This window comes from Lupinus angustifolius, chromosome LG20 (genome assembly GCF_001865875.1).
Source record: "Lupinus angustifolius cultivar Tanjil chromosome LG20, LupAngTanjil_v1.0, whole genome shotgun sequence".
Classification (NCBI taxonomy): domain Eukaryota; kingdom Viridiplantae; phylum Streptophyta; class Magnoliopsida; order Fabales; family Fabaceae; genus Lupinus; species Lupinus angustifolius.
Window position 1 is genome coordinate 18,503,858 of NC_032028.1, and position 25,373 is coordinate 18,529,230.

At 32.3% G+C, this 25,373-nt stretch overlaps 1 protein-coding gene and 1 long non-coding RNA gene across 2 annotated transcripts; one reads left to right on the forward strand and one right to left on the reverse strand.

Moving 5' to 3' along the window:
• Positions 291-10,237, reverse strand: LOC109335526. The gene is made up of 4 exons (XM_019571659.1): positions 9,956-10,237; positions 2,456-2,544; positions 1,894-2,392; positions 291-305 (listed from the first exon to the last, which is right to left on the reverse strand). Exons 1-4 carry the CDS (start codon positions 10,088-10,090, stop codon positions 291-293), a joined length of 738 nt encoding a protein of 245 aa, XP_019427204.1. The 5' UTR covers positions 10,091-10,237.
• Positions 2,554-2,808, forward strand: LOC109336047. The gene is made up of 2 exons (XR_002106297.1): positions 2,554-2,673; positions 2,747-2,808. It is a non-coding gene; the product is annotated as an uncharacterized LOC109336047 (long non-coding RNA).

The window sequence follows — 25,373 nt, forward strand, 5'->3', positions numbered from 1 at the left end:
TTACAGTCAAAATACGTGTGTAGTGTACATATATCCATTCATCCAACTACTCATATTTGTTAAAAAGTCTCCAAATTCAGAAATTTTAAAATAATTGCATCCAAATCCAATCAACTCTCTTTATTTAGGTAGACTATACTATGCATCAAGCTCATGTGTAGTTTCTGACTTTCTAGCAGCTTTGGCTGATGAAATCATTTTCTGTCCAATGACAAATCTATGTGCTTATCCATTCTCCTTTTCCTAACCAATGCTGGATCGTTTCTCAACATAATTTGTTCTCAAAACTATTAGTCATAACCCACCTATGAAATTCAATAGATAAAAAAGATTAACATTAAGGCATTAATCTGATCAACAGATACTCAAGATGACTGAAAATATCAAAGGTTCGATTCATGATAGGGGTAACCAGACATACCAAAAGAGATTAGTTCTTTACTCATTGGGAGACGGGATACCCTTGTTAGTACAAAAAATAAGCAACCTTAATGTGAACACTTATTTTTGTCCGGCTCATAATATAACCCAATAATAGATTTTTAGCACCAGAAATATTATATAAATAAAACATTTTTAATTTATTTCGAAAATTGTTAAATTAAGTAATTTGAAGTGGAAAGTGAAATAAAAAATAAAGCAACTAAGTGAAGGAAAACTGATTGATAACTAGATTTGAGGAGTGCAGGGAGTATGTTGGGGATAATGGGGGAGTTACCTATTTTCTAGGAGTAACGGGTAGAGAGTTTAATTTCTTGTCGTCCTTTATAAAAACAAGACATTTTTTACAAAGAGGGGGGAGACACATTTTTAAAAGAGAAGAAAAAACGTCAGCACCAATATCTTCCTCCTCTCACCCAACATCCTTCGTCATTAAACAACCTCCTTCAACCAAAATTCATCTAAGGCCAAAATCCTCAACATCCTCTTCCATCCTCAACATCCTCTTCCATCCAAAATTCAGCCATGATCGGAGGAAGAGACCCCTTCTTCCTTTGCCACCGGAACTGCCAGAGTCGTGGTGGCGCTACATCCATCCGTCAAGCCACACCCAGTGCGGTCGCCACCTACATGGGTGGTGCAATATCCATCGCAGGGGGAGAGGGATGAAGAAGAAGAAGAAGTTATTCATTGAAGGAGGGGTTCCTTTTCCTCTCCACTGTTGCCAAAGCCTATTTTAATATCTAGGTTTCTTTTCCATTTCATTTCATTTGTCCAGCTTTATTAAATAGTTTTTTTTTGGTTTGTTTGTATTTGCATTGTTAAAATTAATCGTGAATGGAATAAATGGATAATAAAAATGACAATAATCTATACTAATCTTAATAGTAATACATTTAATGCTGTCATATCTATTTATAATGTGTTTATAATAGTGTTGTTATGTAGTTATTCATTTACAAAAAAATAAGTTTAATAACTCAATAGTTAAATATTTGAGATATTATTAACAAATTATTTTAAGAAGTTCATAGCGAGGTTATAACTTGTATTAAATTATTATTATTATTGTTTGTAAAAAGTTTACAAAATTTCGTGAATTAATCAAAGGATGGAGGTAGGTTGTGGTAACACTTCTTCTACTCATATGGTTGTGTTACGCCGCTTCTCTTCACTCGATTAATTCCTAAAATTCCAAAATAAACAATTTTTTTTAATTAAATTAACAATCAACTAAAACATTTTTCATAAATACACAAAACTAAATATTTTCATTAATAAATTTTGTCAATCACATAAGGGCTTCTTTCTTCTCAAGTCATTCTTCGGATGATCGCACTACGCTGCTTTCGTCCTTAATTAAAATATTTCGTCCTCAATAAAATTAGTCACTATTCTTGTATTTATTGATGTGTAAATTGAAACTTCAAGCGAGGGCTGAATCAATTTCACCTCTATGCACTTTCCTCCTTCTAAATCCTCTAGTTCCCCTTCTCGCAAGAAATTTACATTCTCGATCTGCTTCGAAGGTATTGAAAGCCGATTTTGTTGTTCATTCAAATCTGAATCAAACAAAGATTTAGTAATCAGCAAAGTGGTTTCGTTGCCGCCCATTTCATTAATCTTATCTATGAACTCTTGTGGCAATTCAGATGGTGCTGCTTCAACTACTACGTTAAATCTTTGTCTTTTTTTGCTGCTGCTAGATGCTGATTGAGGTGGCTGAAACGGGACCCAATCTTGATCAAGAACATCACCATTCTCTGCATCATTGATAATTGCTGCAGATTTGCCTTTCAAAGCTCTCTTTTTCTTCTCTTTTATAAGAAGATCTTCATCATCAACGTTGTAGTTCAATTCAGCGTTAGAGGTGGCTCCTTCTTCAATAGCAGAACACATGAAGTTGATGGGATTCTTGGAAGTTGATGGTAAATTATCATCTTTAATTAAGACTTCATCTGCATTGTTTGTGATCGTTTTCTTTAGATGCCGATGAAACTTCAAGCTTGAAGAGGCTGCAAATGAAGAAGCCATGAATTTGATAGGTTTCTTGGAATTGGAAACTTCATCAAAACCATCATTAGCACCCTCCTTCACTATTTTCATTGTTTTCTTGTTGAACCTGATCCTAAGGGAATGAATAGAAGAAGTTGTATCTTGATAATGTAGTCTAGAGGCTACATCAGCCAACATGTTCAATGCAGAACACAATGGGTCAAGATACAGTAAAGGGTTGTTAATGGAGTCATCACAATCCATTCTTACTATCTCTTGCTTGGATCTTTTTTAGGAAACAAGAGCAAAGAATGTGAAATGATATTTGGAGAGTGATGAGTTTACAATTTAGCAACGCATAGCTTTCTTTTATAGTTTACTAGAGGGGTAGATTGGATATATTTTTGTATATTTCAAAATTATCTTTGTAACAGGAAGTAAAATAGAAACAAATCTCACTGTTATCTTTATTTATCAACAAATCTCACTGTTATTTTGTATAAACAAATCTTTATGATATTTTATATACAATGTTAACGATATATTTTCTGTAAACAAATCTTAAGGATATATTATTTAGAAATAAGTCTTAATCATATATTCTTTTGTGAACAAATCAAAATATCCTGTACGATTTTGCAAGAGAGTGAGATTAAGAGAACCTTCTCCTCGGTAAAAGTTATTTATTTTCCCATACAACAAAGGATATAGAATTTATGTCTTTTAATATATAAACTGGTGGAATAAAAGGGTACCCATTTACATAGAGAGCACAAAGAACTTAGCCTAATAAAAATGTAACATCTGAAATACAAACTATATAGATAATTCTATGTGCTTGTCCATCCTTCCTCTTCTAATATAAGAGCAGTCAATTCAAAAATCATAGTTCATGAAATTTGCAATTGGGTCCATCATTTGTAGACTTACAGGTTCGTGGTGGACCATATAGAAAAATACCCTCTCTTCAAGGTCATTGTTCTACCCCAGTCACATCCGGGCTATCATTTGACCGCCTTGGGTAACCAACACTAGGCTCCTCATCTCTTTGTGATCCGTCTCAGATGGGCCCACTAGCGGCAGATGTCATAAATGATCTTGATGTGACATTAATGCCTCTGACCCACCATTTAATGTACATCTGACCTCGTCATTAATGTGCCGCTAACTCGTCCTCAATGTCATCTAACAAGCCGCATGTGCATTCCGTCTGCCCCCGACAATTCGATAAGAGCAGACAGGCAAGGACTACCAGGGTACGTCCATTGTACCCGTTAGATGTTGGCTAATGGCAAGATGCCATCTCAACATACCCCAAACTCTATAAATAGAGGAGACCACACATGAAGTACATTTAATTCTCATTCCCTCATTTATTGTTACACATATTGCTCCAACTTCTCTCTTATTTACTCATTTTATCTCTCTAGAATACTCTATTGACTTGATTGTCGGAGAACTTTTTCAGGATACGTCCCCGACTGGTCCAAATGACATTCCGACCAGATCTCCTGATCTTTCATACTCTACCGGATATTCATCATCGACAATTCCCTCCTAATATAAAAGAACAGTCATGTATGATCTCTTCCCTCTTGTAATGCTCGATTTGCGTGTTTCAAATGTTTCTGCATGCTCAAAACTATGTGACTCATCTTTAGATGATTTTTAACCATTACTAGGATTGTTTGTGTACAAGTTTAATTGTCTATTTTTCATTGCAATTTATCTTCCTTCATCCAACACATGTTTGATATATAAGACAAAGCTATAAGGTCAAGGTGAGTCTTGTGAAAGTTGAGCTTAGTTATAGTACCTTTTGTCATCGGCTTAGTTATAGTTTTACTTGCAGCCCATCAAAGTTTAACAATTTGGAACTCATCTTTGATCTCTTCATTATAATCCATGAGATTAGTTATAGTATTTTATTTGCTACCTTAGTTCCCCCATCTACTCTTGTTAGGTACCACTCTTTTGGTCACTGATATATGAATCTTGTGTTGGTTGGTTTATTAATATGAATGACAAGAAGTATCAAATTAAAAGGTGATTCTTAGTTCTTAATAATTCATTTTCTTGGCGGGTTCCTTGAGATTTAAGACATGTGACAAAGAGAAAAGTAACTAGGAAGTGCAAAATGTCAAAATATAAAAAAAAATGATGGCCTTTATTATTACTTGAATGGCCTTTAGGGATGGTAATCATGAATTATAATTTATTTTATTATAAAATATAAATTATTATAACAAACATACATAGTGGACTAGGCTTTTTGATTTGAAGCAAAACAAAACTAAACAGGACATTTACTTCTATTTTTATTAGTTGTTGAATAAATAGACATAATTATTCTAATTTATCTATGTACCCATATACAATGTATCCCATGCTAAATTTATCATATAACGTGTCTTCAAAATTTTACTTGTCAATTTTATCCTTCAAATTTTAACAAAATACATTAGTTACTGCAATTAAAAAAATCCTATATTTTCATAAAACAAATACAACCAAGCTTTTATCCATTTAAAAAAACCATATTATTTTTACGATTTATAAATTATTTTTACATTAAATTTTTTGTTATGTATAAATTATTCTTACATTTAATTTTTAGATGAGTGTATCAATTATTTTGATATTATATTCTTTTAGTGATGTATAGTGTCATTAGTTGAAAAATACTATAAACTTATGCAACTTAATTACATTTTTAGAAGAGAAAAATATTGAAATCAACCAAAAATATATATTAAAGGAAATAAAAAATAAAACTATGTAGATAAATAAATATTGTATAAATTTTTTAGTCATTTTAAATTTCAACTAGTTACAAAGTTAAATTTATTAACACTTCTAGTTGAATAAGCTATCTAGATAGCTAAAAGGTACAAGCTCAGGACTGTAAACTATAAGCTTACAATATAACACACTAGTTTTTCACAAAGACCCGAAAGGAACAAGGAAAGAAAGCAGCATTAGGTTATAGAATTTAATATCTATGAATGATGTAATTTTTTTTACACAATCACCCTAATATTTATTATTCATGGGTTAATTATTATTTATTTTTGAATGAAAGTTGTTTAAATAAAAGTTTGATAATGTATCGACTCTATAAAAAACTACACTAATAATACATAGCTATCAAACCACCATGCTATGATGTGAGAAGAATGACATATTTTTTATAGAGTGTAATATCTATATTCTGACAGTGTAAAGATTTATATACAACATTTATCATTCATTTGAATTAATTTTATTCAAGAGTCAATAATAAAAAAATGAATGACAAATAATATAGTGACAATATAAAAAATTCTGACAGTAATTTTCTCTTTTTCATAAACAACTTTCCTATATTGTTGCCAGAGAGGTAAAATAGTGACTAGCATTATCAAGTTAGATAGTTAGTTATTCAAATATCTTTTTAACAAAAATAAAAAAATCTTTTGATATCTTACTATTTCCTTTGATGAGTTTTGACAAAGTTACTCAATGAAACTTCTTTTCATTATTTTATTATATTATTATCCGTTCACATAGTTATTCTCACTTAATTAATTCTTAATTAAATTTTAGTAATTAGAGATTAAACACAATAGTAACCATATGGATTTTCATGTATATAGCTTACAATATCTTTAATAATTCCAGCTTAATAGTTGATAATAAAAACTTACATAAAATAAGGTTTATTGGAAAATAAAGTATTGGGAAAGTACTAATTCATCTATTCCAACATAAGGGAAAATATTTGTGTATTGTCAGTTAGAAGGTCGGTTACGTAATTTAGAAAGAGACAAACTCAATTTTTACTTCTCTCAATTGATTTAGAGTTCTTATTATGTTTTTTTGCAGTTAAAACGTAGAAAAATATCTTTTAAGTCCAATCTGGATAAGTTGGTTTTTTGAACTTGAATTCTAAGTTCAGAAGTCGATTATGGATCAGAGAAGGTATAAGCATCCTACCACCCATAATAAACGGTACCATTACTAATAACATGAACTTTTATATCGTTAAAAATTATTTAATTAAATTTTTAATTGCCAAAACAAAATATTTATTTTTTATATTTGTATTTGGCAAGAGCTCATCTTGTTACTAGGTGCAATATAGGAGACAAGACTATGTATCATCTTGTTACTAGGTGCAATATAGGAGACAAGACTATGTATCATCTTGTTACTAGGTGCAATATAGGAGACAAGACTATGTATCATCTTGTTACTAGGTGCAATATAGGAGACAAGACAATGTATTTTGGTTTGAAATGGTTAGTTAGTTGATTTGTTTGATTGGACTAAAATAATGTTTAAAATATAATGATTTCATTTTAATGGAATTGATAGCATAAAGATGATGTTGGTCATACACTTTTTCTCACATTAAGAAAGAAGTTAGAGACGAATCGAATCATGATTGTACTATAAAAATTTCATAAAATTCATTTGGTAATAAAATAAGTAATTAGATTTAAGGTGAAATTAATAGTGATATTGGTTGTAGACCTTGTCTTTGCATTAAGCAAGAGTTTAAAAACGACTAGAACCATGACCATACTATAAAAATTCATAAAATCCGATTGGTAAGATGTAATTAATGTGAAAAAGATCTTGTTCTTGACCTTGACACGGTTTCGACGAAGATGCCAATGTCACTAAAAATAAGAAAAAAGAAGATGACCTTGAAGATATGGAAGATAAGCTTCAAAGATTAAGATTGCATAAGTCTTATATATTATGTATTTTTATCCTTAATCTTTCATGTATACTTAGTCGCAATGCTCAAAGTGAAAACCATTTTTGAAACCAAGTGAAAACTTTAGAGTAAAAAATAATCAATTTTCAAAATGCTAAGTAACGGATTACTTGACCCGAGTAACAAGTTATTTGACCCGAGTAATAGGTTATTGGACCCGAGTAACAGGTTACTGGACTTGAGCAACAAGTTACTTGAACTGTATAACATGTTAGTGGGACTGAGTAACATGTTACCCAAAATGAGTAACAGGTTACCCAACAAAAAACAACACAAATTAACCAATTAATCAAAGGAGTAACCGATTACTCAGTTGGACAGAATGTGTGGATAATCAAATATTGGTTCCTATAATGTACCAAATTTTCAAATTCAGATTGAGCAGCTTTCATCAAAACGAATGAGTCTCATTCCAAATTTTTTTTACATTTGTCTTGGGATAATAGTTGATTGGAAGCCTATTTAAATACAGATGACCCAATTCGAAACAGAACTTACATAGAACTTTTCACAACTTTCATATAATCTTTCTAAAAAAAATTTGCACCTTGTTCTTGCAATTTGAGTTTTTAAATTTCATATTTTTTTGAAGTTGCAACTAAGTGTTTTCTCTAGTTTTTCACACCTTAAACACTAAAGTACATTGTGTACTTCTTATAGAATGATCATAAGAATTGCAAGTGATAGCATTGCTATATCTTGTAAGGCAATCCTTGCCATAACAAATTTCTTCATTCATCTATTGTAAACTTTTCATAATAGGGTGTGTTGGAAATGGAAAAAGTGTTGTTTAGAAAAAGAGTTATTCTAAGTGTGTGAGACATTGGTGAGTGTGTAATGTACTTATAATCTCATGATAAGATTTGTAATTAGAACTCATAATATTAGTGAAAATTTATTGTGCTACAAAATAACTGAACATAGTTTTTGGAGGAAACAATAAGAACCATGAGTGTACTTCCATTTTTTAAATATTCAAATTATTCTTTAGTTATTATTTTTATTGTTAAATGATACATTTTTATTAGGCTTTATCTATATCTATACTATATATAAAGCTAAAACTACAAATAACAACTATGGTGTAATTTTTCACATTCCAAAATTACATTTTTGTATCTCCTCCATTAATATTTATCATAAACTTTTAAATATTACTTTTATTTTTTTCCACAATACATCATTATTCTTCCACACATTTTCTTATTTATATATTTTTTTCTTCAAATTTATATTCAATTAATCTTCTTACATCTTTAACTTCTACTGAGTTTCTATGTAACATTTCTTTAAATATGCGGGTCACGAAGTGCTTATTAAAACAAATGTTAATGTAATTTAAGATAAAATATAAATCATTGTTTAATAGTTATGATATAGATTCATTTTATTACAATTGTATAAACAAAAAACAAATAAAATATAAATAAATAACAGAGTTAAATAATTCAAAAAAAAAGAAAAAAGAGTTAAGGAAAGGGGTAACCGAACATGAAGAAAAGAAAGAAAGGGAACGAAATCCCTAAATCCATTTCTTCTTCTGTCAAGAGTGGCTTTTGGTCTTCACGGAATTTGAGTGAAGCTTTCATTGTTGGAAATTGAAGGTAATGATTTTGGTTTTCTTGTTTTATAAGACTTTGGAATCTGAATGCCTACTTCTCTGTGTTATATGTTCTCTTTCTGATTTTTCACCCTTTCTGTCTATTGTGTTGTTTTTTCTTGTTCCGTGTGTGTTTTCTGTTTTTATGTTGTGTTTCAATATGCTACCTCTGTGTGTTTTTTCTGTTCTTCAATATGTTACTCTCTCTTATATGGTTTCTCTGTTTTTGTTGCACTGCCTCCTTTTTTTTAATAGCTGATTGTGGTTTTACTCATACTAGTTGGTGTACAAAGTATCTAAAATAAAATATATTTGAATGCTTGAAAAATGTATTAAAAAATTAATGAATGAAACTTAAAAAGTAAATACAAAAATTGTGTATAATAGTTTGATATTTTTCAAACTTTGACAATAGCCATGCATAATTCTTCTTGGATACGGAAAGACCATACTTGAATCCTATCGTTTACTTTGAGTTGATTAGCTTTTATGACTTTCTTCCACGATGATGACCTCAAAACATAGCTAGAGCTAACCTTGCCATCATTCTTGCGCATATTCCACTTAGCCAACGTGAGATTAGTAACTTCGAGTGAGGGCTGGATCAGTTTCACCTCTATGCATTTTCCTCCCTCTAAATCATCTAGTTCCCCTTCTCGCACGAAATTTTCATTCTTGATCTGCTTCGAAGGTATTGAAAGCCGATTTTGTTGTTCATTCAAATCTGAATCAAACAAAGATTTAGTAATCAGCAACGTGGTTTCGTTGCCGCCCATTTCATTAATCTTATCTATGAACTCTTGTGGCAATTCAGATGGCGCTGCTACAACTACTAAGTTAAATCTTTGTCTTTTTTTGCTGCTGCTAGCTGCTGATTTATTTGGAGGTGGCTTTACAGGGACCCAGTCTTGATCAATAACATCAGCATTCTCTGTGCCATTGATAATTGCTTCATTTTTGCCCTTCATAGCTCTCCTTTTCATCTCTTTTATAGGAATATCTTCTTCATCATCCTTGTAGTTCAATTCAGCTTTAGAGCTGGTTCCTTCTTCAAAGGAAGAAGCCATGAAGTTGATGGGTTTATTGGAATTGGAAGCTTCCTCAGAACCATCATTTGGACTCTCCTTCACTGTTTTTGTTTTCATATTGAACCTGATCTTAAGGGAAGGAGTAGAAGAAGTTGTATCTTGATGGTGTAGTCCAGAGGCTACATCAGCCAACATGTTCAATGCAGAACACAATGGGTCAAGATAGAGTAAAGGGTTATTAATGGAGTCATCACAATCCATTGTTGTTACTATCTCAGAGCTTGGATGATTTTTAAGGAACAAGAGGAAAGAATGTGAAATGATATTTGGAGAGTGACGAGTTTACAATTTAGGAACGCATAGCTTTCTTTTATAGTTTACTAGAGCGGTAGATATGATATATTTTTGTATATTTCAAAATTATCTTTGTAACAGAAAGTAAAATAGAAACAAATCTCACTGTTATCTTTATTTATCAACAATCTCACTCTTATTTTGTATAAACAAATCTTTATGATATTTTATATACAATGTTAATGATATATTTTCTGCAAACAAATCTTAATGATATATTTTTTATAAACAAGTCTTAAGAGAACCTTCCCCTCCGCAAAGTTATTTATTTTCCCATACAACAAATGATATAGAAATAATGTCTTTTAATATACAAACTAATGAAATAGAAGGGTACCCATTTACATAGATAGCATAAAGAACTTAGTCTAATAAAAATATTACATATGAAATACCAACTACATGCATAGATAACACCATTTGTAGATCCATAAAAAACCATACTATACAACCAAATCAAAACACTAAACACTCCACTCCTTCCATTTATTGGAACCAAAATAGTATGATGTATGATGAATGTTTATTTTAGGGTGTTACTAATTAAGTTGTACTTAAATATTTAAGCTTCAGTTGTACTTAATTATTTTTTTCTTCAAATTAATATCTTAGATCATTAATGATATCTACGTAATTACTAAATAATGAATGTAGTATATGTATATAATGGATAACTTCAATAGTCATAATAAAAAATAATTTCAATAGTTACAAGAAATGAAATATTTGTAATGATTATAATTATATTACCTCTATGTACTAATAGATAAAACAATATTATTAATAAATTAGTCTCCATAACTCATGTTAGAGGGATAAGATTAATGAGATGGAGAATTAATATCTTAGTTCATTAATCATATCTACCTAATTACTAATTTGTTATTGTCTTATTTCCTCTATTGGCTATAAATTTTAAATTAAAAACTTTTATATTCTAGAGTGGGTATCCAGTTACACCAATAGTAAGTTTAAAAAACGTATTCCTCATCATAGCCATCAATTCTATGGACATCTGATGATTTAAATCTACTCACTAATTAAAATCATTAGATTTCCCTAAAATTAATAGTTATAATGAGAAATAAATTTAAAAAACTTACTCTTAAAATAAGTAAATACTTCCCCTTCACTATATACATTTATATACATCACTCCAAATTAATGAAAGAAGATTCTTTATTTCTCTGTAGTACATGTATATTAATATGATGGATAACTTCAATAGTTATAATAAAAAATATCCAAATTAATGAAAGAAGATTCTTTATTTCTCTGTAGTACATGTATATTAATACGATGGATAACTTCAATAGTTATAATAAAAAATAACTCCAGTAGTTTACAAAAATGAAATATTTGTAATTATTATAATTATATATAATTTCTTTTATATAGTTTGCTTTGATGTTTCCTATCTAAAACAAGATTACTAGACCTAGAGAAGATTACCTCTGTGTATTAATAGATAAACAAAAATATTATTAATAAATTAGTTTCGATAAGTCATGTTAGAGGGATAAGATCAATGAGATAGAGAGTTACATATATCTTCAGCCTTTATTGATAATGAATTCTATAAGAGTTGATTTAGATTTTTACAATTTATTTGATTTCTATTTTATTTCATTTTTAGGCAAATCAAAGAGGATTATACATTAATTAAACTGGGAGATATTAATGACAAACTTCAAAAACTTTTTTATCTAAATCCTAGCTCAATTTTATCAATAAATTTAAATTAATCCAAAAATGGAAGGGCTTAAGATGATAAATGTTAGGCTTGGAGAGAATGAGAGATACACAATGTGAAAACCAATGTGGATCAAAAGTATATAGCAGATTAGTGAGGGATAATATTAGTGATTTTTTTTCATTTTTTTTATTAAAATGTTTATTTAGTAGAATTATCCATTTAATTTTCCATAGCAGAATTTATAATTCTAAACCAATTCCAATGAATTGGAAATATAATTACAATAGTTTTATAGTAAATATCTCAATTTGTGAAATAAAATGAATTGATTTGTATTACTAATATCAAGGTTAATTAAATTAAATATTTGTTTCCTCCAATTTTTACTTGATTTTTAAATAATTTCATACTGGTAAGTTTTAAGATTTAATTTTAAAAAACATCAAAATTCGGAAGAAAAAAAACTTATATAAGTATGGGAATCTGTTTAATTATTTAAAAAAAATATTACATGTTTTAATATGATAATCTAGGCATCAAAAGATTAATTTAAACAACTTTGAACTAGGGTAAGATTATTTATATAGTAGATTGTATCAATTATGGATAAAAAATCGAACTATTTTCTTGTGAAATTTGTTCAAGTATCATTATCATTATTTTAATTTGTTTATATTTCCAATATTAGGTTTGGTGTTTAGTAGTATTAATTAATAATATTTGTATTAAATTATCTATTTGATATTAGTAGTTGTTTAGACAAAACATTAAAACAAGTTTCTTTTCAAAGTTTTATATTATTTCTATGGTAGAAAGGCAATTTTTCATCCGTTCAATTTTAATGTAAACTTTTTAGTTTTCGAATTTTTTATATTATGTGTTATTTTCTAATATCAACGTGTACTAACTTTTTTGTCCTTATTAAATTAATTAAAGTGTAATAATTTTTAGAAAGAGTTACTAGACATATTTTAATTATATTAGTTAGCAACACATTTAATAATTGTTTTATGTTGTATTTATTATGTTAAATGATATTTAAAATGTGAGGAAAGAAGTATTAAATTAAGATTAATGAATTCTATTACAAGGTGTTGAGAATAGTCAGTATAAGGTCATTAGAAGTGTGTTTAGTACAATGTTGTTATTAAGGTATTGTTTGGCAATGTGAGCTTGCATCTTTTTGAGGAATCTTGTAGTTTTTTGATCCAATCAATAAGTTATGAGAATGATACTGTAAACTAAAATTGAATAGGTCTTGTAACTTTTAAAAAATAAACTTATAGTGTTTGGAATTTAATTTTTAGAAGCTACTTGAAGTAGTGTTTTAAAAATGAAAGTTGTTTAAAAAAATTTGTTTACCAATTTAATCCTTCAAAATTTTAAAAATTACAATATTTTTATAATATATAAACAATCAAGCTTTTATCCCTCTAAAAAAACTATTATTTTTATAATTTATAAATTATTTTTACATTAAAGTTTTAGTGATGTATAAACTATTCTTACATTTGATTTTCAAACGAGTTTATCAATTATTTTGATATTATATTATTTTAACGATGTATAGTGTCATCACTAGAAAAATACTATAAAATTATGCAACTTAATTGTATTTTTAGGAGAGCAAACTCTTGAAAACAACCAAAACATATATTAAAGGAAATAAAAAAATAAATAACTATGTATCGAAATAAACTACCTAAATAAATAGATAAATAAATATAGTATATATTCTTTAGTTATTTTTTAAATTTCAACCAGTTACAAAGCTAGAATTTACTAAACACCTCTACTTTAGTAAGTTATCTACATAGCTAGAAGGTACAAGCTCACAACTACAAGCTATAAACTCACAAGGATAAGCTAGTTTTTTCAAAGACCCTATATCTAGAAAAGAAAAAGGAAAGAAAGCAAGATTAGGTTATAGAATTTAATATCTACTTCTGATTTTTTTTTACACAATCACCTTAATATTCATTATTCATGTGTTAATTATTATTTATTTTAAATTAAAATTGTATAAATAAAAAATTGATAATATATTGACTATGTAAACAAATTACACTAATAATACAAAAGTTTAAAATCTATGTACTGAGAGTGTAATGTTTTTAAACTGTTAACATATCATCCATTATTGTTTTGTATAATTTTTGTTTGAGAGTCAAAAATGGTTAACAAATCAATGATGAATGATTTATTGATAGTATAAAGAAAATAATACAAAGATATCAAAGTTTCCTATATTGTTGCTTGAGGGGGAGAATAGTGACTAGTATTATCAAGTTAGAGTAGTTAGTTATTCAGATATATTTTTAACAAAAATACAAAATCTTTTGAAATCGTACTATTTTCTTTGATGAGTTTTGACAAACTTACTCAATAAAACTTATTTTCATCATTTTATATTATATGGGTTCTGATACTTATACTCACTTAATTAATTCTTAATTAAATTTTAGTAATTAGAGATTAAATACAATAGTAACTATATGGATTTTCATTTATATAGCTTACAATATTTTTTTTAATTCCAGCTTAATAGTTGATGATAAAAAATTAAAATAAAATAAAGTAGGCTTATTGGAAAATAAAGTTTTCGGAAAGGTCGAGTCTTAGGTATCACGATCCGACTTTTAGTTGGAAGGTCGAGTCTATAACTTAAGAAGAGAAAAGTTCGATTTCTACCTCTTTCAATTGATTTAGAATCGTTACTATATTTTTTACAATTAAGACGTAGAAAACTCTATTTTTTGTCAAATTTGGTCTTTTGAACTTGAGTTATGAGGACATAACTAATTATGGATCGGTACCCTTACTAATAATATGAACTTTTATATCCTTAAAAATTATTTAATAAAAATTTTAATCTCTAAATCAAAAAAATTTATGTTTTATATTTGTGAATGACAAGCGCTCATCGTGCCTCCTACATATCCCTAAGTGCAATAGGAGAATCAATACTACATAGTTCTGTTTTGAAATGGTTAATTTGTTTTTTTGTTTCCCACATGTATCATCGCACTGAATGCAGTCTTACACGAACCGGGAACATCCATACGTATGTGGGGATAACTCTCTCAGTGTTAAGTGCCAAATTGTGAGTAAAATGTATATGAATTTGGGGCACTTAGTGTATAGTAAGGATACAAATTGGGTACAACTCCTAACAACTTAGTCTAATTTTATCTTGTTTAGGAATTTACAAATGTTTATGTCAATTGCAGAATAAAAAGTATGAAAAAGAGGAGAAAAAGTAGAAGTTTGGAGTTTTTGAACACTGCTCCCCTCGTCTGAGCCACAACCTCACCCAAGCAAGAAGAGATTCCCTCGCCCAAGCGAGGGACTCTCGCTCAAGCGATCGTTAAAGAGGAAAAAATGTGACACTCTACCTAGGCCTCGCCCAAGCAAAAAGGAAGTCCCTCATCCAAGCGAGGGACTGTCACTCAAGCAACGAATGGAGATGGAAAGGGCTGATTCTCTGCATGATCATAAACACCAAATCTTGTAAATACATACTCAATCTCATTTCTAAAGAATTGATACAAATCCACTTTGCTCTCTGAGGATGATATCCCGATATTTACCAGTTATTACTTGAACGATACGGTTCAGTTGTTGTACGAAAATATTTAACAAGTTTTTGGCGCCGCTGCCGGGGAGCAATGAGCGATTTATAGTAGTTCTATAGCAAGTTTATTGAGTATTGTAAATATTTATTTTTAATTTTTGTAGTATAATTAACCTTTGTGCTAACCTTTGTTGTTGTCTGCTTATTTATGCTTTTGCGAGGTAAGGCTATCGAAGAACAACTACAGTACAATCTAGAAATCGAGAAACCAGCCAAAAGCAACCATAAGAAAGCAAAAGAGAATAGGAAGCAAGAGACTCAGGAAGCACATGGTAGCTCTAAACAATCAATAAATTCAGAGCCTCAGTACGAGAAATGGAGAATGCCAATGCTACTACAGGGAATAATGAGAGGCCTAATCCTCCAAGGAGGACGTTGGGTGATTATGCAATGTATCAAGGTCTAAGGCACTACTAAATCATTATTATTCCACACACAGAGAGAACAGTGGAAATTAAGCCAACATTCCTGAATCTGGTTAGTGCACATCAATTCTCTAGGAAGGATTACGAAGATCCTTATGCACATCTAGACAACTTCTTTGAACTAGTGGCAACAATAGGTTATACTGATGCTGAAAGAGAAGCTGCATACATGATGTTGTTCCTATTCTCTCTGTTGGGCGAAGCTACGGATTGGCTAAAATCCCATATGTTGGCATTTGTTCCTATTCTCTGTGTTTCATGAAGCTACATACATTTGACTAGGTTTTTTCCGCCAGCTCGTTATGTGTATGCCAAATTTGAAATATCCACTTTTAGATAAGGCGTAGATGAAGCATTTTATGAAGCCTATGAGTGTTTTCATGTGCTACTGAGAAAATGCCCCAATCATGCTTTTGAGGATGTGGATCAGCTTAATATATTCTACAATGGGTTGAAGCTTGAGACCAAAATAATACTAGATGCAGTAGTTGGTGGAACAATGATGGTTGTGGATGTTGAACAAGCTACAAGAATCATAACTGTCCTATCTTTAACAGATAGATAAGCACAACACAATCAGAAGACAATACAGAAAAAGGGAATGCTTAATTTGAATACATCTGATGCTATTCTAGCACATAATAAAATTTTGACTCAACAGATAGAAGCACTTACCAAGCAAATGTCAAAGTTACCACAACAACTCCATGTTGTACAATCTACTCCGAGTCCACCAGTGCTGAGATGTGATTTTTGTGGAGGTGATCATGAAAATGGTAACTGTTCTATGCCTAACAACAATCTAGAGGAAAAGGTTCAATATGTAAATAATCAACCTTGTCAGGGAAACTTTCCCAACAATTCTTCATATAACAATCAGTTATCGCAAGGTTGGAAAGAAAATCAGAACCAGAATTATGGTTGGAGGCAAGAAGTAGGATCATCCACTAGGTAACCACCATTTCAACCATCATACTAGCAGGATCCACACCCACCATTGCATGAGAGACAAACAAAATTAGAAGACACTTTGGAGAAATTCATGCAAGTCTCCATCATAAATCAGAAGAATACTGATGCTTTTATCAGAAATCTAAAGACACAAGTGGGGCAATTAGAAAAGAAGATGGCAAAACAACATTCTGACCCTAAAATTTTTTCCGCCAATACCCAAACCAACCCTAAGGGACACTGTAAATCTACCACTACTAGAAGTGGGAAGGTAATTGTTTGGGGTATTGGTGAAAATTTGGTGGTTGAGGAGGAAGTCATTGAGGAAACAGAGGCTGAGAAAAGAGATAATGTAATCAAAGAGACACAAAAGGGTAAACATGTACAGGAAGAGGATAAAATTGCAAACACGGAGGAATCAATGAGGGAGAATAATGACAAGAGGAAGAATGGTATGCCTCTACTAAAGGTTCTCCCTTATCCTACGAAACCTTCTAAAAAAGATAAGGAAAGATAGTACACTAGGTTCATGGATTTATTCAAGAGCCTACAAATCAACATTCCCTTTATGGAAGCTATGGAACAAATGCCAACATATGCAAAGTTCATGAAGGATTTGTTGACGAAGACAAGAAAATTTTCAGAAGAAACAGTGACATTGGAAGCTAGATGTAGTGCGATTATTCAGAAGTCTTTACCTGAGAAGACTAAAGATCCAGGCAGCTTTACAATATCGGTCACTTTAGGTGAGTTATCTATAGGGAAGGCACTGCTTGATTTAGGTTCTAGTATTAATATGATGCCCTTGTCCATGTTAAAAAGAATTGGGGATCTAGAGATAAAGCCTACCAGAATAACACTGCAACTTGCTGACAGATCACTGAAGTACCCATATGGAGTTGATGAAGATGCTTTGGTCAAGGTGGATAAATTGGTATTCCTTGTGGATTTCATCATAATGGATATCGAAGAGGACAATGAAGTTCCTCTAATTCTGGGCATACCCTTTATGAAGACTGCTCGGATGATTATTGATGTGGACGATAGTAAGTTGAAAGTGAGGGTACAAGATTAGGAAGTGAATTTTAATGTATTTGAGGTAATGCGGCAACCCAAGGACAAGCAACATTGTTTTAGAGTGAATGTCATTGAAGAAGTGTACATGCATGATGACATTCACCTGAGTAGAAGTAGTCCACTGGAAAAAGCTTTGAGAGAAAAAATGTAAGAAAGCAATATAGAGAAGAAAAAGAAGATTGAGACATGTCTGGCAGAGTTAGAGGCATCTCGAGAGGTTGCATCTGGTCAGAATCACATTGCAGAATTAGTCAAAGAGAAGGAAATTGAAATTTCGAAGGTGGAGCTAAAACTGCTTCCTTCACATCTTAAATATGTGTTTTTGGAAGATGGAGGAAATAAACCGGTCATAAAATCAACAACACATTATCATATGCAGAAGAAAAACAATTGATAGATATGCTAAAGAAAAATGCAGGGGCTATAGGTTGGACACTATTTGATTTGCATGGAATTAGTCTTTCATACTGCATGCACGAAATCCATATGGAGCAGGACTACAAACTAGTTGCTCAACCTCAAAGTCGTCTCAATCCTACAATGAAAGATGTGGTGAAGAAGGAGGTGATGAAACTTCTGGATGCAGGAATGGTTTACCCAATATCTGATAGTACATGGGTGAGTCCGGTTCAAGTGGTTCCAAAGAAGGGAGGAATGACTACGGTGAGGAATGAAAAAAAAATTTGATACTTACTAGAATAGTCATAGGCTGGATTATGTGTATTGATTACATGAAGTTGAACCAGGCTACCGAGAAGGATCATTTCCCTCTACCATTTATGGATCAGATGATTGAAAGGCTAGTTGGACAAGTATTCTATTGCCTTTAAGATGGGTATTCAGGATATAATCATATCACTATGGACCCATATGATAAAAAAAGATAGTTTTCACATGTTATTCGGACTGTGCAATGCACCAGTCATATTTCAAAGGTGCATGTTGTAACACCGTGAATTTTCAATGTATATTGTAGTAATTATTTATTTTAACAAAAAATTATTTTAGAAATTAATTAGTAATGATTTATGCTAAACCTTAGTTGAGTGTTAGTCTTGTATATAGAATTCCTATTTTTTGGTAAATTTTTGTAATTATCTGTGACAGAAAGTTTTTAGACTGCTGTCGGGCCCAAATTCTCCGAATTCAGTCCGATAACGTGTTTTTGAGTTTCGTATCTCGAAATTGAATTTCGATTGCGCCATTGGCTTCGAAATATTATTTCGAGTCAAGATAGACATCAAGTTTGTCCATGACGCATTTCTAGATATTTTTCACTTTGAATTCTATGTTCGAAATTCTAACCGTAAACAAAAATCGGAAGATTTTTAATATCAAATCGATTATTAGCCGATAATACTCGGACATGATTTAAGCGTTAATGTTTCATCGAAGAGGTCACTTCACTTTCACGAGTGAACCTTGCTTGTCAAGCAAGCAAAAATATTCATTTCTTACACAAAACCCCTTAAACTTATCATCTACCCATCACACCATTATTATTTGAAAACCTTTGATTTGCCCTCCCTAAACAAGATTCATTACCTTAAAAGAGTCCCTCTCACTTGGAGAACCCTTGACATTTCATTTCTTTCTTTTTCATTCGGATTTTCTCAAGAACTCCAAGGTAAGTTCTTAGTTTCCGTTCTTCATCTCTTAAAATCTAACCGTTAGTTGTTTACAAAATTTTAGTATGATGTTTATACGCATGTTACAAACGTTTTCAACCGTAGAAACTTTCTAATAATCTTCCTAACTCTTGTTTTACTCAAGAACTCAAAAAATGGATTTTCGTGAATTTAGAAATTGTTGTTTTGAAACCATGAAATCTTGTTGTTCATGGGGTTGTTTTAGTGTTTAAAAACATGCATGTTGTTGATTTTGATGAAATAAGATGATGAAATCAAGGCTCTCTTGATTTAGAATGTCGTTTTGAGCATGAGATCAACCATTGTAAAGAAGGTGTTGGAATGATCAAGAACACGATATGAATCGTGAACGAGACTTTCGAGGATAAAGGATGGTTCAAGAATATGAATCTTGGATCGCATGGATGAAAGTCTCGGATGTTCTTAAAATAGATTAACATGATGTCTTTATCTTAAAGTAGTAGGAAAACCATTTAACTCGCAAATCACTAATTGGGTTTTGTGTTTAGTTTCGAGGCGTTCGAAGTCGGACAACCTACTCATTCACGTAAAAGAGATCAACCGCGTTTCAAACCAAGGTGAGGGAGAATACATCGTGACATAGTGGTGTCCGAATATGACACCCGGATCTCCCAACTACCTCAAAAGTTGGGAGCTATATTTATTTTTATTTAGAAATTCGTACTTAACCAAATGATTGTGTGCGTGGATTAAGTAAGGATGATTTCTTAAGCTGTATGCCCTAGGATAGTTTAAAATATCAAGTATTGTGTTAGTTATCCATTAAGGAGCACCACTCGAGAAACTAAAATGCGTAGGGATCGAAAACAACGGAGATTTTCAATCCGGTGGCCCAAACGGGCAAGGAAGTAGTCTTGGCTGCTGGACCTCCTCACCTAGGTGAGGAATAAATAGTAGTCCTAGTCCCCAATGGTCACTTGGGTGATCCAACCTCGCTTGAGCGAGTGGTTCTCGCTTGGGCGAGGGCTAGTCAGGCGTTTTGCCTATTCTGGTCGCCCGAGTGATAGTATCTCACCCGGGCGAGACCCAGACGGCGGTTTTGACTAGTTTTTGGTGGATTTTTTGCTTGAGCAAGAGCCATGCAGGGAATTGAGTCTGTTTTGATGAAATTATCGCTTGAGCGAGAGACATGCAATGTTTTTTATTGCTTATTATTGGTTGATTGGTTAGCCAATAACCCTAGCTTGGGTGAGAATTATATATAATAATTGGGAGAGATCGTGGCTCGAACCAAGAACCCGATGCCCGAAGCAACAAACTTATATAGTTACTTTTGTTCTTGCACCTTATGCGGGCAAGGATTCTGACGATGATGTCATGAGCAAGGTGATTCCTAAAAAGGATTACATGATATCATGCAGCAAGGTCATCTGATCATAAGAGGCTTGGCCATGTGGTCGTCCAAGATAATTCAGCGATGGTTCGTAGTGGTAGGATGTTATTTCTCTATTACGTGATAACGTAAGATCGGATCCCATAAGAAGCATTCATTTGGGAGATGTCTTAGGATGGGCCAATCGTTTTAAAATAATGATTAAAAGATTTAATCGCCTAACCTCGGTTAGTGTGCATACTCATTACTAATAAGGAAGTAGTGGAAATAAAATTTACGGGAGACAAACGAGCCCCGCGATGTTGAGAGGGGCGGCGATGTTGGTGATTCGTCACCATAGTCTTGAGGGAGAGTCTAGGTGAGACGAGTCCCTTGTATTCCTGGATGAGGTATTTTGCTGGATCGGACAGTTCTCACGGTGCAAACTAGACGATCTCTAACAACCCATCTTTGCAATTAGGATCAATGAGAGGGATGTCCAGAAAGTGTTTGATACGACACCGTCTTGAAATGGACAGTTCTTTGGAATCGATTGATCATATATCCTTGTAAGGAATAATTTTTGGTCCATTCAAATCGGCTTGTTATGAGACTTGTACTCGTGGTTATTTCCGATTAGTATATTGGGATGATATTAGTGTAAGGATGGATGAAATAAGCTGACACGAACCTCCTTTGAGAAGGTTCTCATTTCACGATCGTTCTTGGATGGTGTATCACCTTTGGCCGAGATTGCTTGAAACATGGCCTAGGCTAGCTTTATTTTTGGCCGAGACAAATTGAGTAAATTTAGCCAGGGGAAATAAACTTGCTTGGATAAAAGAAATGGAGAAGATATAAAGATGATGGTGCCACAAACTTAATTCCTTAACTTTTAACTCAAACAAACTTAATTTCATTCAGTGAATTAGAAGTACACTTATAGGCAAACCATGATGGTTCTCACGTGACTCTACCATGAATCAAGGCTTATTTTTGGACTAGATTAATCCTAATACATGGCTGGTTACATTGGATCCCTTCCAACCATGTTTAACACGAAATAATGCTAGTAAATATCCCACATGGGAATTCCTAAGTAATTAAATTACAAAATGCAAAATACTTTGAATTTCCATGAAGAAGTGATGCACTTTAGTCTAGGACTCCTTGAGAATTCGGCCATCATTGAATGCATATGGTCCGCACGAGTTAAGGAGGCAATTTGGACTCTGAATTGTGCATGTAACTTGGTTTGATGCTGTGAACACCCAAATTTGTCCTACATTTACTTTTTATTTTTAGCATAAAAAATATAACACCATTTCTATACCCACCAGAGCATTGGGATAATCAAGTTGCAGATTAATATTATTGATATGAGTCATAGGCGGGTAATGCTAAAAAAAATCAATTATGTCTTCTAAAGTAATTTACATACAACCAGTACCCTCACAGTGGTTATCCACTCTAGGATGATTAGTACATTCATAAGTCTCACAACACAAGGAACCTAAGCCACTTCGATATAGTGCATTGACGCTATTGCTATGGCTATTAAACAATTCCAGCACCTGATTCTCGCAGCTAAAAAAGAGGATGGCAGTAATATTGTTTATATCAAAAGAGGATGCCACATTAAAATGCTAAAACATGGACAAGAGTTCCCATCCCATACTGGGTTACATTTTCTAAATATTTCTCTATGAGCAAGAATAAATAATACTAAGAAACTTCAAAAGGTTCAACGCATGAATATTACATCATTTTGTTCTTTTCCCACCATAAGGCTACAAATGCAAACTTAAGATTGAAGGAAACCGCATCCAGATTCTAATGAAGGGGAGTCACTTCAGCCTCGCAACCACAAGCGAATCACGAACAATTGATCAATACTGGACGTACAAGTTATCTTCTATGGCCAACTTCCAACTGCAAAAAAAAGGGGGAAAAAGAAAAGCATATGCACAAAACAATAGAACAACACTAACAAGCTCAAAGCAGTTAAATTATGTTGAGGATGAAACAAATACACAATCTGATCCAGCTATCCAATAATTCCCAAATACGGTTAAGGGTCGTAAGTGCATACCTACAACAAGCACTTATAACTTTGTCATCCTTATGCTGATACAGGAATGTTGAGGATCACTTGAATAAACTCACTGCTCCAGAATCTGCATACGTTATGGGACCTTATTCATTAATAAAAATGATTAGTAAAACGTACAAAGAATAAGAAATGTTAAATCAATGAATGAAGAGAACAATCAGGAAGAAATTCAAAGAGGCACAATTAAAGTGTCATTGGCAGCAAAAACACATGGTAAATAGCAGAGACATCAAAGAATGGAATATTCAGTTACAAACAGCCATAAATAAGGCAATTATTGAGCAATTGAAACAGTGGTAAGCTGCCTGAGACCAACTCAGCAGACCCAGGAATATGTCATCAGTTACGTGTGCATTTAATCCGCATGAATGAGTCAGTTTCTAAACACAAAAGTCAGTATTAGTCCTGACTCTCAATAGGCAACCCAGGAGACCCAGAAGGTTGGCTATAAAAGGCATACTATGTCATAAGCAGAACACACAGAGGTCCTACCAAAAATATTCATAAGCTATCTACCATAAACACACATAAGAAGAAAAATAAAGAACGGAGAAAATACTTGAGTATTCATATTAACATACCACACACCACAACACAGAGAAGTAATCAGAGGTAACAACACAGCCATAAGAAAATCAGAGAGAAGACAAGAAAACCAGAAAAACATACATTGCAACGGGGGCCAAAAAAAAAGAGGAACAATCAGCGAGAACAATTATCATACACAGTCAGAGAGGAGAACACATACATATCACACATATATTGTGAAATCAGCATACCACAACCATACACACCATATAACAACTAGAGAGCAATCCCTGCATATACACATAACAACTCAGAGAATACGTAATATGCTGAAGTAGGCAGAAATCATATAACACGTGCATCACACAAATTCAGGAATAGATACACACGGAGACGTTGCTCAGCAGAATCAGAGGGATAGTTCAGAGATAATACGGTAAAACGATTCAGCCAAATCGAATTGCTACCTAAGGTTAGTATTAAAATCCATATTCGACTTCATAATTTTAATGGATTGGTGTGTTAATGTCATTATTTTTTTACTGTTCCTGCACTTAAAAAATCAGCATACAACATATATTTTATGGTATAATGTCTCCTCTTGGTTGTAATAGCCTTATGCGACACTATTGGCACACCCAAATATTAAAGTGACCTGCCCATGTGTCCTTACGGAACCTCTTGTCTAACCATTTGTCCCTGCCTCCTGGGTTACGTTTGTCTGACATGTTACAGCTAATTATCAATAGTTCGAAACTAAAATAGTAATCAAACAAGACTGTACATCATCATTTTAATAATGCACATAGGTTTGTGTAATTAAATCAGAATGCGATTAAACAAAAAATGAGGTAGATCGTTAAAGCGATAATAATGGAAGCAATGCATCGCAGTGACCTTAAACCAAAATAATACAATTCATTTCCAGATTAACATCAACCCGTATACGTTTTTTATATGCATCTCATCAATCAAGAATAACATGCTATAAAAGAAACGTAAATATCAATATGAGGGATATGGTCCCTTACCGATTTCCCGCGGATCTATGATTCCATGATTGAGGGATAGGTCCCAAAACCTAATCAAGCATGTGAAGTGATGTAATGGGTCTCAGGGGCATCGTGTTCCCTCTTGGACAGAGACTCATCTTGTTGCATTGTGAGAAGGGAAGCCTCGAATCGGAAAGCCATCGCAAACCACCACCGCTATTGGACCACCGTGAACCACCATAAACCGCCCCCATCAGAACCTTCGGCTATCACCGTGGATCCCTCCATTCCCACGTCTGGACCGTCGGCACCGAGGAAGAAGACGGATTCCACCTATTGGGCCACCGCGTGGGAGAAGATGAGGATGAGGGTTTTTCACCTCCTGGGATTAATCCCCATTTCTCTTCCTTGTTTTTTTATTAAATGGAGGGGGTGCCGTGAAACCCCTCCAAATTAACCTCTTTCATTTATTTTTTTATTTTTTATTTTTGTTTTATTTACTCAAGTAAATTTATTTATTTATTCTATTACATCAATTAATTATTTATCTTGGCAAGTTGAATTGAAATGAACGTTAATCAAGTGGGTTTCATACTAACTCTTGAATAAAGATCACATATCTTATCCCAAATTATATTAACATTTGCTTAATAAAAATAATAAAATTTTTTGTTACCAAATTAATTTTATGAGACTTTTATAGTGAGGTTATGGTTCGAGTCGTCTCTAACTTCTCTGAGAATGGGAAGAAGGTCTACGACCAACACCGTCTCTAAGCTATTAAATTTCTTA